At 46.6% G+C, this 15,433-nt stretch overlaps 1 protein-coding gene across 1 annotated transcript in view; it reads left to right on the forward strand.

Moving 5' to 3' along the window:
• Positions 1 to 15,433, forward strand: part of DARS1 (aspartyl-tRNA synthetase 1) — an 83,535-nt gene that overhangs the window by 16,702 nt on the left and 51,400 nt on the right. Inside the window, exons 2-5 of the mRNA XM_040439840.1 lie at positions 1,426 to 1,522; positions 3,535 to 3,564; positions 5,997 to 6,054; positions 13,655 to 13,747. Of these exons, the coding sequence (XP_040295774.1) occupies positions 1,426 to 1,522; positions 3,535 to 3,564; positions 5,997 to 6,054; positions 13,655 to 13,747 (278 nt within the window). The remainder of the gene's footprint in view (positions 1 to 1,425; positions 1,523 to 3,534; positions 3,565 to 5,996; positions 6,055 to 13,654; positions 13,748 to 15,433) is intronic.

The raw sequence follows: 15,433 nt of genomic DNA on the forward strand, positions 1-15,433 counted from the left end.
GAGTTACATCCTGTATTATACTCCAGAGCTGCACTCACTATTCTGCTGGTGCAGTCACTGTGTACATACATTACTTACCTTGTACTGATCCTGAGTTACATCCTGTATTATACTCCAGAGCTGCACTCACTATTCTGCTGGTGCAGTCACTGTGTACATACATTACATTACTTATCCTGTACTGATCCTGAGTTACATCCTGTATTATACTCCAGAGCTGCACTCACTATTCTGCTGGTGGAGTCACTGTGTACATACATTACATTACTTATCATGTACTGAACCTGAGTTACATCCTGTATTATACTCCAGAGCTGCACTCACTATTCTGCTGGTGCAGTCACTGTGTACATACATTACTTATCCTGTACTGATCCTGAGTTACATCCTGTATTATACTCCAGAGCTGCACTCACTGTTCTGCTGGTGCAGTCTCTGTGTACATACATTACTTATCCTGCACTGATCCTGAGTTACATCCTGTATTATACTCCAGAGCTGCACTCACTATTCTGCTGGTGCAGTCTCTGTGTACATACATTACTTATCCTGCACTGATCCTGAGTTGCATCTTGTATTATACTCCAGAGCTGCATTTACAATCCTGTAGGCTGCAAACCTGCAATCTCACAACACCCCTTGCTGGCTCAGTGTCTGCACATGTCCTTGTGATTAGCATTGTATGAAGAGTCCTTCTTTACACCAGGCACCAGTAACCTGATGTAGGAAAGAAATGTCACCGCTCAGATAAGGGAATTGTTAGCCAGCAGAATTGTGAATGCAGCTCTGGTAACTGAGGATCAGTACATAATGTTTGGTCACAGAATGCAGGTTCTAACCGCGGTCAGCACAGACTCGGTACGGTGTAATCACGACTCTAGGCGGTATCGGAGGGCTGATTGCGCCATTTATAGCGAGCGGCATACTACAGGCCTAGTGTTATTGGATTTAGCGTTTTGCTGACAGGTGTATTTCAGCCCCTGCCCATAAATCATAGATTGTGCCAGATCAGGGCCACAGAGTCATACGGGTTCACGTAACCCGCCGCCATTGTCAGCGTCCTAATTGGAAGAGGATACCTCTTTATTCTGTGTTTGCGATGCTTGTTAAAAGAAATATCCCATGCTTATTATTTCCAAGCACTTGCTTCCCTAGAAATTTCCTGTTTTTATTTTCTGGACGAGAGAGAAAAGAAGTTTGAATGAATGGAGAGAAACCGAACAAATCATTCCAGCAGACAAAGCATTTAAGTGCCCCCCCCCCCCCCCCCCCGGGCCCGATGCTGTGAATGGGAGCGAGTTTCCCACTGACTGAAAAACTTCCTCCAGGAAGTGGAATAAATAGCAGATGGAAGCGGCAGGGTCACCTGTTATACCAAGCGCTGCACGCCGGCCTCACTCTCTATTCTCTCTCTGTGTTTTGTAGTGCGGCCGAGGACCAGGCGCAGTCCAAGAAAGCCCAGAAGAAACAACAGAAGGAAGCTGAGAAGGCTGCAAAGAAAGCTGAGAAACAGGCCAAGCTGGTCAGTGCTGGAGTCGCCTTAAACAAACACGCTGAGAAAACAATGATAGACACAATAAACAATGACCATAACCCCCATCGTTATATTCACTTATGATAGTGGTGAAAGGTGTCCTGCAGAGCACAGGGGTCATAGCAAACCCCCCCATGGACCTGATGTTGCAAGGTCAAACTTAAGGCTGTGTTAAGGCAGTATTACACTGACGTTTTTTTTGCAGATGATCGCTAACGAGCATTCATTTTGCAGTGTAAGTCTACTTTCACACTGGCGTTTTGGTTTCCGTTTGTGAGATCCGTTCAGGGCTCTCGAAATCGGTCCAAAACAGATCAGTTTTGCCCTTAATGCATTCTGAATGGAAAAGGATCCGCTCACAAAGCATCAGTTCGCCTCCGTTCCGTCTCCATTCCGCTTTGGAGGCGGACACCAAAATACCGCCTGCAGCGTTTTGGTGTCCGTCTGACGAAACTGAGCCAAACTGATCCGTCCTGACACACATTGTAAGTCAATGGGGACGGATCCGTTTTCACTGACACAATATGGCACAGTAGAAAACGGATCCGTCCCCCATTGACTTTCAGTGGTGTTCAAGACGGATCCGTTTTGGTTATGTTACAGATAATACAAACGGATCCGTTCTGAGCGGATGCATGCGGCTGTATTATCTGAACGGATGCGTTTGTGCAGATGTATGACGGATCCGCACCAAACGCGAGTGTGAAAGTAGCCTAAAGCCTCATTCACACGTCAGTGTTTTGGTCAGTGATTGTGAGCCAAAACCAGGATTGGAGCCTCCACAGACGTAAGGTATAAGGGCAAGATCTGCACCTGGTTTTGGCTCACAAACACTGACGTGTGAGTGAGACTTAATACCGCCGCCGATTGCCCGATGAATGAGCAAACACTCGTTCATGGGGCAATTGTAATTGTTAAGAACACTATTACACACGTTATTAGACAGCGCGATCTGGCAAACCACTAGATAGTATGGGGACGAGCGATGGCATAGCGATTGCTCATACTGCGGAGGAGATCGCTGCGTGTAATAGCAGCAGTCTCGTCCGCTAGCGAGCAGGCAATTGCCGGAAGGAAACGCTTCCCTCCCAACAGTCGCTTGCTCAATCGTCCTGTGTAATATAGGCTTTACATAGTCCGATGTGGCAGTTCCCTCCCGGCAATCGCCTGCTCAATAACGGAGGAGACTGCTGGCATTACATGCAGCAATCTCCTCTTCTGCATGGCGAGGAGCGATCGATACGCCATCTCTTGTCCTCATGCTGTACAGTGGTTTGCCGTCAGCAGATTGTAATTAGACAGCGCCATCTGCCACCAGCAAACAGTGATTTTTTTAGCATGTCAAAAGATTTGGATTGAGCGTTTGCTCATTCATCGGGCAATTGGTGGCAGTATTACACTGCCAGATGATTGCTAGAGAGCCTTCATTGGAACGCTCATTAGGGATTATCTGCCGCAAAATCAGGCAGTGTAATACAGGCTTTAGACCTCACGCACACAATCATATCCTTTTTGCTGTCTACAAAATATGGATGTGGTCCGCATGATGTCTGCATTTTTTTTTTTGTGGACCCATTGACTACAGTGGGTCCGCGGTCCGCATTTGGCGCACATATTCTATCTTCTTGCAAAACAGACATTCGGATGGGGAAAGCACGCGGATGATCCTTGTGCTTTCTGCAAAAAGATAGAACGTGTCCTATACTTGGCTGCAAAATGCAGGCCACGGACTGCGTGGAAACCAATGGGATCACAAAAAATGCAGATGCAACGTGGGCGGTATCCATATTTTGTGGATCTGCAACAGCCATAATCGTGGAAACCCCCTTTAATGGTGACGAGCCATTCAGTCATTTAAAAGCGAAAATGGCGGGATTACATTTTCTGCAATGACACAGAAAACTGACAAACAAGACTCCAGAACTGATCGCTGTCACAATGTGTCTGGATTTCCATCTTTTCTATTATTGACTTTTTTTTTTTTTTTCTATTTCCTTTAGGCCTCTGAGCAGCAGGCGGATGAAGGAGAGGTGAGAGCCTGCGGTGTCGGCCTCTATGAGGACGCGTTTTCTTGCACCTCCGTGTGGTTAGAGGGTGACAGGTTTAGCACCTTCCATCATGTGTGACATTGGGCGCATCTCCGATCCATACTGTAGTTATGAGAAGCTCCAGATCTGAATGTGCACCTCTTTGTACTCATGTAGTAAATAACCCAACGACAACCAAGGGGGTCGTCTCACTGCAGTAAATGGCATTTATCATGTAGAGAAAGTGAATACAAGGCACTTACTAATGTATTGTGATTCTCCATATTGCCTCCTTTGCTGGGTGGATTCATTTTTCCATCACATTGTACATGTCTCGTTTCCATGGTTACGACCACTCTGCAGTCCATCAGCGGCGGTCATGCTTTGACATTATAGAAAAAAAGCCTGGCTTCTCTGGCGGCCGGGATGGTGGGGGTAGGGCTTTCCCTAGTGTGACTGCTGTAACTGTAAAGAACCCTCTCTGAATCTCCTTTCCTCCACACGTAATGAATGTCTCCTGGTCCTTGATAAAGTCCCTGGAATGAATAAATCCTGTGACAGTTCTTTGTATTGACCACATACGTATTAATAGATCGCCCCTAAGGCGTCTTTTTCCGAGCTGGACAAGCCCAGTTTTTAAGCCTCTGCTAATATAAGTGACCTTCCATCCAATGTAATAATCCGGCGGCCCGTCTCCGCACCCTCTCCAGCTCTCCTATATCCTTTATAGTATGTGTAACCCAAGACTGAACCCCATATTGAAGATGAGGGGGGATATTACATTGAGATCTCTTTTCCTACACATCTTTTGCAGCTGCTGTCTGACATTGAGCGCTGCTCCTAGCTCCAGAATATCCAAGTCCTTTCTCCAGGTTTATTCCATGTAATGTGCATGCAGCCGATGTCTCTAGGGGAGAAGGAAATCGTGGGGGGATTACTTCCCATTTGTATCTCTTGGGCTATTGTGAGGGGCTATTTTCTATGCAGGGAAGGAAGGGGTTAACCAGAGCTAATTGCAGTGCATCCTGGGGGATGCAGGTGCTGGATGAGCTGTTGCCCACCCACAGAAAGGGCAGAAAATCCTGCAGAGGAGTAAAAATAGTTTTACATTTGTGGAATAGCCCCTTTAACGCACACAGTGAATATATAACGAATTGTAAATTGCTTTAGATGATTAGTGAGGCTCTCGATGCATATTGTGATTTTTCCCACTTTTACATCCTCCACGTGGCTTTTCTTACATTAATTGACGACCTCGACATCAGAAGGCTGGTTACAGGCCCCTATATTGGTCGTCACCCAGCTTTCCCAGAAGAGGATACAATGATGACTTCTTAATGAAGTATTCAGCCTAATGGGTCTTCCTTCTTGGTGTTAGGGGTGACACTATAAAAACGAGGATCCCCCCCCCCTTCCCGCAGCGTCCGTCTGGTGCCAGCGGGAGGATAATGGCAAGGATGTTTGCTTTAATAATCCGGCCCCATCTTAATGAGGTTTTGGCAGAAGCAGCGAGAAAACCAGTTTTATAGGACGAGGGAGACTCCAAACAAACGGCTCTTGGCAGCGGATCTCATCCTCCTTCTCAAGATCGTTTTCTGTAGAGGACGTGACACAGTAAATGCATTCACACTCTGATTTCAGCTTGCGTTTAGTGAATGCGCCGGGAAAGGCGTCCTTAGGGCCCTATTCACCCAACAGGGGCCACAACAACGTCTGAGTTGGCTACCGTGTTCTTTACAGAGACGGGCGTTAAAGGGTTTTCCCCATTAAGACAACTTATCCCCTGTTCACAGGATAGGGGGGGATATGTGTCTGATCTGGGGTCCCCAAGGATCACGAGAACTGGAGTCCACGCTCCATTCAACTCAATGGGGTTGGCGGCGATAGCAAAGCGCTTGTACTCGGCCTTTTTCCAGCAATCCCAATGAGTTAAATGGATGTGTGTCCACCGCTCCATTCAAATGGGAAGCCCCCCCCCCGTTCTCGTGATCAGTGGGAGCCCCAGCGGTTGGACCCCTCTGATCAGACACTTATCCCCTATGCCTGTGATGGCTAACCTCCGGCACTACAACTCCCAAGATGCACACTTGCTTGGCTGTTATCAGAACTCCATAGAATTGAATGGAGCATGCTGGGAGTTGTAGTTTCACCACACCTGTAGTGCCGGAGGTTAGCCCTCACTGCCCTATGCTGTGTCTTAATGGGAAAACTCCTTTAAAAACAATAGTATTCCACAAAGTATCCTCCTTTTTTTTTTTTTTTACATGTAAGCCTATGGATGATGTACGCCTACACAGTCCTCCTTGTATTGCTGAATTCTGGGGTTTTCACTTTGGAGAATTGTCTCTCTGGGATTTTTTTTAATTTGCATTTTATCAGTGGTTTCCATCGGCACGCTGAATTGTGGATTTCATTCCATGTCTCTCGTTATACAGGACTTTGCGAAGGACAGATATGGGGTTTCTGCAATGATACAGTCTCAGGAGAAACCTGGTATGTATGTGCATTATTACAATACAGATCTAGTCTCTCCCCCCTTGCATCTTAAAGGGGCTGCCCAACATGCCTCTCTGAATAGTGTAAAGGGGTATTCCAGTTGATTCAAGTTATCCACTATTAGATCGGTGGGACCCCGATCACGAGAAGGTGGGGGCGTACCCCCTGCAGCCCCCATAAAATGAAGGAGCGGCCGGTCGCACATGGGCGACACCACTCCATTCATTTATATGGGAGTTCCGGAGCAGGAGGAGATGAGCAGATTGATGGGGAAAAATTTTTAACTTTTAAATCTTTGCTTTTTCTGATTTCAGTTGTACACACGGGAGGTGAGGTTAGTGACTGATAGCACTGTGTGTACAGAGATAGCTGTCAGTCACTGATGGGCGTACGTAGGGTGGGCTTAAGCAGAGATTTAAAGGGGTTATCCAAAGCATAGAACATGTCCCCCAATGTGTGGGCCCCTCAAATACATTATACTTACCTGCTCCCCGGCACCTGCATCGCTCCTGATACCCGCAGGGGGAGCAGCCAATTGCAGGCCGCGACGGGGATGAGCCTCCCTAGCGTCACCCTCTAGGGGCATGTTTTAAACTTTGGATAACCCCTTTAAATGTATAAATTACACTTTTTACTGAATCTTTTCTCACAAAACTATATATAAATCTGCTCAGCTCCTCCTGCTCTATAACATGCTGCCTGCAGATTACACTACATTTTTTTTTAGTGACAGTCTAAGGCTATAGATAATCAGATCTGCGCGGATCTGACTTCTGGCAGCCCGACTATCTGTTGTTTTCATACCAGGTACAGCGCCATACATTGCATAGTGGCTGAGCTTGGCATTGCAGCTCAGTCCCATTCCTTTGAATGGGATAAGGCCGCAGAAACGTCTCATGACCGAATAATATGAGGCCACAGGCCGAGGAAGAGGCCACATTGCTTACCCGAGGCCCTGCGACCCCTTCCAACAACTCTTTGGCAGGGGATGCCGGTAGATTTGCCTCCATCGATCTGATGTTGATAATCTGTCCTGAGGGATAGGTCTTCTGTACTTAAAGGGGGATTTTTTTTACTGATGACTTATTCTCTGGATAGGTCATCAGTATCTGATCGGTGGGGGTACGACCCCTACGACCACCACGATCAGTTGTCTAAGAAGGTACCAGCACTTAGAGTAGCACCTCGGCCTTCTTTCTGCTTTTCATCAGTCACATAGCCTAGGAGCAGCTCAGCCGCATGGAAGTGAATGGAGCTGAGCTGCGATACCAAGCATAACCGCTACACAATGTTCGGCGCTGTGCTTGGTGAGCTGCAAGAAGGCAGTTGGACCTCCACCGATCAGATACTGATGACCTATCCAGCGGGTAGGTCATCCGTAAAAGAAATCCTGTAAGACCCTTTTAAGTCTCAGAAAACTCCTGTAAGGCTCCATTCACACATCCGCAATTTCGATGTGCGGGCCCGATCCGGAAATGCGGACCTGCACTTCCGGGTCCCTATTTCCGTTCCCAAAAAAAATAGAACATGCCCTATTCTTGTCCGCAATTGCGGACAAGAATAGGCATATTCTATTAGTGCTGGCAATGTGCGGTCCGCAAAATGCAGAACGCACATTGCCGGTGTCTGTGTTTTGCGGATCGGTGGATCCGCAAAACACACACGGATGTGTGAATTGACCCTTATGCTGTTGGTAGATCTCGGGGTACTTTGTGCCTCGCACCTCACGGCGGTAACCGATCTCAGTTGTCCTCGGATTATTATTATTTGCCTGTAGCACAATGGCTGCGTTTTTCCTCCTGTAACCAGCAGATAACAGGCTCTGGGGGTGTTTCCTCATAATGAGAATTAGCAAGTTGGAATCTGTTATTAGGGATTCATAACGGATTGTTAATGTCGTGCAGATCATTTCATCTCCTTTTATTAGCGGCCAGGAGCGATCGGGGGAATTCCATGCGCTCGGCCGGGATTAATGACTCTGCGTGTTCCTGCAGGAGCGTCGCTGTCAGATGGGTCCCACCTGTGCAGATGACGGGGACGGCCAAAAAACATGCTTTCACCCAGCTGGGGCGACTTCTGCAAAAATTACACCTCTGCCTCACAGACCGACCACAGAATATAACAGGCAGATAGTTGTGTCACAGATGAAAGTGAAGCGTTTAGCACCTCGCAGTGAGAGTCTTCATTTCTGCATTTTTATTTTGACTGTTTAGGGCTCTGCCTCCCCCCAAAAAAATGTTTTGTGAAAGGGATTCTGTCACCAGGTTTCACCCCTGTCAGCTAAACATATGCTGATGTTCAGGGCCTCATCACGATTCCTAATGTGGGCTTATAAATGTCATCTGTAGCCTTATTTAGCTAAAAAACAGCTATTACTAACCTGTCAGTCAAAGAAATAAGGTGCCCAAGGGGATGTGAAGTGATGCAAGGTGCCCGCCGCACCCGTCGCCGTTCGTGCCCAGCGCTGCCTTTCCAGACTTCTGCGCCGCCTCCTAATCCTCTGTGCCGCCTCTCGCTCTCCCTCCCTCCCCCCTCCTCCTGTTGTAAGATCTCGCGCGTGCGCACAGGGCTCTGAGAGGCTGGCGCCAGAGTGCAGGTCATACAGGGGGTTGAGCGAAGTGCCGGCGCACGCGCACTTCGCTGTAAGAAGCCAAATAGAGAAGTCCTCACAGGCGCATCAGGCAGAGCCCTGTGCGCATGCGCGAGATCTTACAGCAGGCCGGCACCTTGCATCACTTCACATCCCCTTGGGCACCTTATTTCTTTGACTGACAGGTTAGTAAAAGCTGTTTTTTAGCAAAATAAGGCTACAGATGACATTTATAAGCCCACATTAGGAATCGTGATGAGGCCCTGAACATCAGCATATGTTTAGCTGACAGGGGTGAAACCTGGTGACAGAATCCCTTTAAATAAAAAAATATATATATATATATATAGAATGTGCCAGTAAATGTGGTTAAAGGGAACCTCACTGAGGGCAGCATAAAATTGTGACAGAAATGCTGATTTCAGCGATTTGTCATTTAAAAGTTAAAAGTAAGTGGGAAAGAGTCACAGCCACCTGAGAAGAGTCCTGGTTATTCATAATCTCCTGCTCTCCCCGTCCATCTGCTGATGATTGGCAGTTCTGTCCTAGAGAGGAAGGGAGAAAACTAGGTAGAAGCCGGTCAGTCATCAGCAGGAACCCATGAATAACCAGGACTCTTCTCAGGTGGCCGGGACTCTTTTCCTGGCCCAGTCCGCAATGATTGTGATGTTGGTTCTCGGCAACCACTTACTTTTTGACAGACGGCTGAAATCAGCTCACCGGTCTCTTCTTTATGCTGCCGTTAGTGTGGGCAGCACAAAGGGATGGCAGGTTCCCTTTAATTATATCTATTTCTGGGAAAGCTGGATCGCAGTCAATATGGCTGGCATTTCATCTTTTTGAAGTTGTTCCCCCTTCATGCACTGGTTTTTAACCTCTTCAGCTATTGCAAAACTACATTTCCCAGCTTTCCCTTTCTCTCTATGACACCTAAAGTGGCTCTCCAGCTATTGCTGAACTACAACTCCTAGCATGTCCTATGAATCCATAAAGCAGTCTTCTCCAACCAGTGGCTCTCCAAACTATAGCTTCCCACCACTGACTCTATTTAGCACTGGCACCCTATAACTCTGAAACGTTCTGGTCCTAAACCTGTGGCTCTACAACTTTTGAAAAACTACAACTCCCAGTGTGCCCTAGCATTCTGTGACCCACAAAAGTACTGGTCCGATTCTTATGACTCCCCACTCTGCCCTGACACTTTATAACCCCCAAAGGCCTGGATACAAACCTCCCCTTTCTGCAAAACTACAACTCCCAGTGTCACCTGACTGACTGAAGCCCCCATTCGTTAGGTCCCTTTGTAATGTCCAGCCATCACTGCAACTCCCATCGGCCCCTAATGCTCTATAACCCCTGACGCATTGGGTTCAAACCCCCAGCTGTTGCAAAACTACAACTCCCAGTGTGTCCTGGCAAACAAATATTCTATAGCGCAGGGTCCCGCTCTGTGGTGCTGATTCTTACAGAGCAAAGAGCAATCCCAGAGGCGAGATGTGATTCATAGAGCGAGTGTGTAGATGGTTGTGTGGGAGCATAAAGTAAGGCAGTAACCCCCACAGTGCGGTATTCTTTGTATGCATGTGGAACGGCTCCTCCTGATATTAACCCTTTGTGTCGCTCCTCATCGACCGCTATGATGTAGGGTTATATTTTCACACCCTATCCGATATTGTAGTAACCATCGCCGGTTGTAGCATTAGGGCTCAGGAGAGCACGGAGGCTGTATAACGTCACATGGAGACCCACATGTGCCGCCATACGGTGCCTTCATAAGGAACTGTATTCCTCCCCAAAAGTACTGACTACTAACGTCCTGCAGCACTCAGTATTGTAGGCTATGAATGGACCCTTAGCTGTCCTAGCAGGGTATAGTGCAGAGACATTACTCCCATCTGCATACGCCCTTAGGCTCCATTCACACGTCCGTATAATGGGTCCACATCTGTTCCGAAAATTGCGGAACGGGTGAGGACCCATTCATTCTCTATGGGGACGGAATGGATGCAGAGAGCGCACTATGTGCTCTCCGCATCCGCATTTCCAGAGTGCGCCCCCGATCTTCCGGTCCGCGGCTCTGGAAAAAAATAGAACATGTCCTATTCTTGTCCGCAATTGCGGACAAGAATAGGCAGTTCTATGGGGGTGCCGGCCGGGTGTATTGCGGATCTGCAATACACCACGGACGTGTGAATAGAGCCTTAGGTTGCAGATTTACATGTTAATGATTTTATTGTTCCCATCATATGAGGGCAGCTCGTTATATCATATGTTTCATGGGTTTACAGTTGCAAGAAAAAGTATGTGAACCCTTTGGAATGATATGGATTTCTGCACAAATTGGTCATAAAATGTGATCTGATCTTCATCTAAGTCACAACAATAGACAATCGCAGTCTGCTTAAACTAATAACACACAAAGAATTAAATGTCACCATGTTTTTATTGAACACACCATGTAAACATTCACAGTGCAGGTGGAAAAAGTATGTGAACCCTTGGATTTAATAACTGGTTGAACCTCCTTTGGCAGCAATAACTTCAACCAAACGTTTCCTGTAGTTGCAGATCAGACGTGCACAGCGGTCAGGAGTAATTCTTGACCATTCCTCTTTACAGAACTGTTTCAGTTCAGCAATATTCTTGGGATGTCTGGTGTAAATCGCTTTCTTGAGGTCATGCCACAGCATCTCAATCGGGTTGAGGTCAGGACTCTGACTGGGCCACTCCAGAAGGCGTATTTTCTTCTGTTTAAGCCATTCTGCTGTTGATTTACTTCTATGCTTTGGGTCGTTGTCCTGTTGCAACATCCATCTTCTGTTGAGCTTCAGCTGGTGGACAGATGGCCTTAAGTTCTCCTGCAAAATGTCTTGATAAACTTGGGAATTCATTTTTCCTTCGATGATCGCAATCCGTCCAGGCCCTGACGCAGCAAAGCAGCCCCAAACCATGATGTCCCCACCACCATACCTCACAGTTGGGATGAGGTTTTGATCTTGGTGTGCTGTGCCTCTTTTTCTCCACACATAGGGCCAGATTTATCATTAGATCAAGTCAGAATAATGGAGTGAAAAAGTCGCAAATTTTTGCGCAATCGCTACAACCGCGCAAAAATTAGCGACTTTTTTCTGCTCTGCACTATGCTCGCCAGTTTTCTGAAAGTGGGCCTGTTTTCTTATGTAAATGAATTTCTAGACAGATTTACTATTGCGACTATTTAAAAAGTCGCAAAAAAAATGCGCAATTTCACTCCAGTGAGGACCATGCTTATCTTATGAGACTTTTTAATAGAACATGCGACTTTTGTAAAGCTGCTTACTGACGGATAAACTGCTACCGTCAAACCACATTTATCACCGTCTTAAACGGCCGATCATAAATCTGACTTGGCTAAAACTGACTTTAGCCACATGTGAAAGTGGAGTGAGCTGTCAGAGTCATGATAAATCTAGCCCATAGTGTTGTGTGTTTCTTCCAAACAACTCAACTTTGGTTTCATCTGTCCACAGAATATTTTGCCAGTACTGCTGTGGAATATCTAGGTGCTCTTGTGCAAACTGTAAACGTGCAGCAATGTTTTTTTTTGGACAGGAGTGGCTTCTTCTGTGGTATCCTCCCATGAAATCCATTCTTGTTTGGTGTTTTACGTATCGTAGATTCGCTAACAGGGATGTTAGCATGTGCCAGAGACTTTTGTAAGTCTTTAGCTGACACTCTAGTATTCTTCTTCACCTCATTGAGCAGTCTGCGCTGTGCTCTTGTAGTCATTTTTACAGGACGGCCATTTCTAGGGAGAGTAGCAGCAGTGCTGAACTTTCTCCATTTATAGACAATTTGTCTTACCGTGGACTGATGAACAGCAAGGCTTTTGGAGATACTTTTATAACCCTTTCCAGCTTTATGCAAGTCAACAATTCTTAATCGTAGGTCTTCTGAGAGCTCTTTTGTGCGAGGCATCATTCACATCAGGCAATGCTTCTTGTGAAAAGCAAACCCAGAACTGGTGTGTGTTTTCTATAGGGCAGGGCAGCTGTAACCAACACCGCCAATCTCATCTCATTCATTGGACTCCAGTTGGCTGACGCCTCACTCCAATTAGCTCTTGGAGATGTCATTAGTCTAGGGGTTCACATACTTTTTCCACCTGCACTGTGAATGTTTACATGGTGTGTTCAATAAAAACATGGTAACATTTAATTCTTTGTGTGTTATTAGTTTAAGCAGACTGTGATTGTCTATTGTTGTGACTTAGATGAAGATCAGATCACATTTTATGACCAATTTGTGCAGAAATCCATATCATTCCACAGGGTTCACATACTTTTTCTTGCAACTGTATATCTGGATATTTCCGGCTTGTACGAAATGTTTGATTGTAATCCTTCCAAGTGAGCGCTTTTATCCGTTTGTACCCGCGGGCCTGGATTTGATAGCATAGGAGCTTTATGCACAAAACGGAAGGAGATTTGTCAAGGATTCGAAAAAACATGGCTTAATGCCATTTACCCAGAAACAGCACCCCAGATGTCTATAGGTCATGCTTGGTATTGCAGCCCAGCTATAGTTACTTAGCTTGCAATACCAGACACAACCTAAGAGCAGGTGTGGCGCTGTTTCAGTTTTTTCATCCTGGATAACTCCCTTAATCAAGGTTTGCAACGTGCAGGCATCATCATTGCCTCTAATACCACATTTGGCCGTGCTCCTTCTCATCATCGACCATCTACAATGGATATCAGAGCAGTCTGGCGTGCTTGTCACAAATGGGAAATAACCTCAAACTGAAGACTGTTGGATCCGTGCAGGAGTGGTGGCCAGATACTTTGTGCATATGTTTGGGCCATTCCCCAGCCCCCATGACGTGTCCCAGTATATATCCCCCATGGCCAGTCCCCTGCAGGTTTCTTTATTGGTCTGATGACAGGGGCCAATGTTGCACTGAATAAAGCCGCGTCGGCTTCTGCACATAAAACCCACGGCAGCAATGGTTTCTCTTTTCTCCTCCAGAGCGGGTTCTTGTGAGAGTAAAAGACCTGACGCTGCAGAAAGCTGATGAGACAGTCTGGGTCCGTGCCAGGGTCCACACCAGCAGAGCAAAGGGTAAGAGCTCATCTTCTCACTGGCCCTTCTGCATCGAGTGAAATGCACCTGATATTTCCACCTGTTACATTTAAAGAGGACACGTCCCCCCTCCTGACATGTCTAAGTCACTGCTTGCATTGCCCATTTCTGGAGCATCTTTTCATAAAATCCTATGTTGTGCCCTTCCTCCTACTATGAATTATGAATGAATTGCCAGCAGGATGCAATAAAGGTCAATTTGGGTGTTACACCGTTCACTATAAGGGGGGCCCGTGTTCCTCAGTTTGAATGGAGCCGCAGACACGCATGTTCTGTGAGACTTCTGGAGATAACCAAGTACAAGCTCTCAGCTATCTCTGGCAGTCCCATGGAGTTGAATGTGTATACGTGTCTGCGGCCCCATTTAAACCGGGGAACACGGGCTGCTGTTCTAGTGATCGGTGGTCGAACCCCCAGCAGTCAGACATTTAGGCTACTTTCACACTCGCGTTTGGTTCGGATCGTCATGGATCTGCACAGACGGATCCGTTCAGATAATACAACCGCATGCATCCGCTCAGAACGGATCCGTTTGTATTATCTGTAACATAGCCAACACTGATCCGCCTTGAACACCATTGAAAGTCAGTGGAGGACGGATCAGTTTTCTATTGTGTTAGTGAAAACAGATCCGTCCCCATTGACTTACATTGTGTGTCAGGACGTTTGGCTCAGTTTCGTCAGACGGACACCCAAACGCTGCAGGCATCCTCCAGAGCGGAATGGAGACGGATCGGAGGCAAACTGATGCATTCCGAGCGGATCCTTATCCATTCAGAATGCATTAGGGCAAAACTGATTCGTTTTGGAGCGCTTCTGAGAGCCCTGAACGGATCTCACAAACGGAAAGCCAAAGCGCCAGTGTGAAAGTAGCCTTATCTACAGACACTCCTGTGATAGTGAATAAGTTGTCGTAATATGACATCCCCTTTAAGGCCCAATCAGATTTGATTAAGGCCTTATGCACACGACCGTATTTTCAGTCTGTATTTTTTGCGGATGGAATGTGGACCCATTTATTTCTATGGGGTTGGAAAAAAAAATTCGGGCAGCACAGTGATGTCATCCGTATGCTGTCCACATATGTGCTACAAATGATAGAACACGCCCTATTCTTGTCCGTTTTGCGGACAAGAATAGGCATTTTTACAATGGGGCCAGTGACCAGTGCGGGATGCACACACACACACCGCATCCACCATTTGCGGATACGGTCGTGTGCAGAAGGCCTAAGTTGTAGCAAACCCTCAGCTTTAAGACGTTTTTGATCTGTGCTGGTTTTTCAGGCTCTGGGTTCAGTAAGGAATGTTTCCATTCACTGACAGCAAGCATAGATCTTGGAATGAAAGGGATGTGATGGACAAAGTTGCAAAACTTTTCATTATAGTGATTAATTCAGAATTTTTTTATGTTTTGTTACATGTCTGGTTACATGTATTTTGAACGGCATGACAAGTTATAAATACGATCAATGGGCACAGGTCCCCTCCGTGTCAGTAAAGTCCACGTGGGAGTAAAATTCAGGATATAGTAAGGTGTCCCCCCCCCAATACTTGGCCACCCAGTCTGTACTCTGCAGGCGTGGCGCACATTTCCCAAATGTCATGTTATTTTAGTCTCGCAAAATAAACATTCTTCCAGTGTACCAGCCCCAGAAGCCATTGT

The sequence above is a fragment of the Bufo bufo genome, chromosome 7 (assembly GCF_905171765.1).
Source record: "Bufo bufo chromosome 7, aBufBuf1.1, whole genome shotgun sequence".
Taxonomy (NCBI): domain Eukaryota; kingdom Metazoa; phylum Chordata; class Amphibia; order Anura; family Bufonidae; genus Bufo; species Bufo bufo.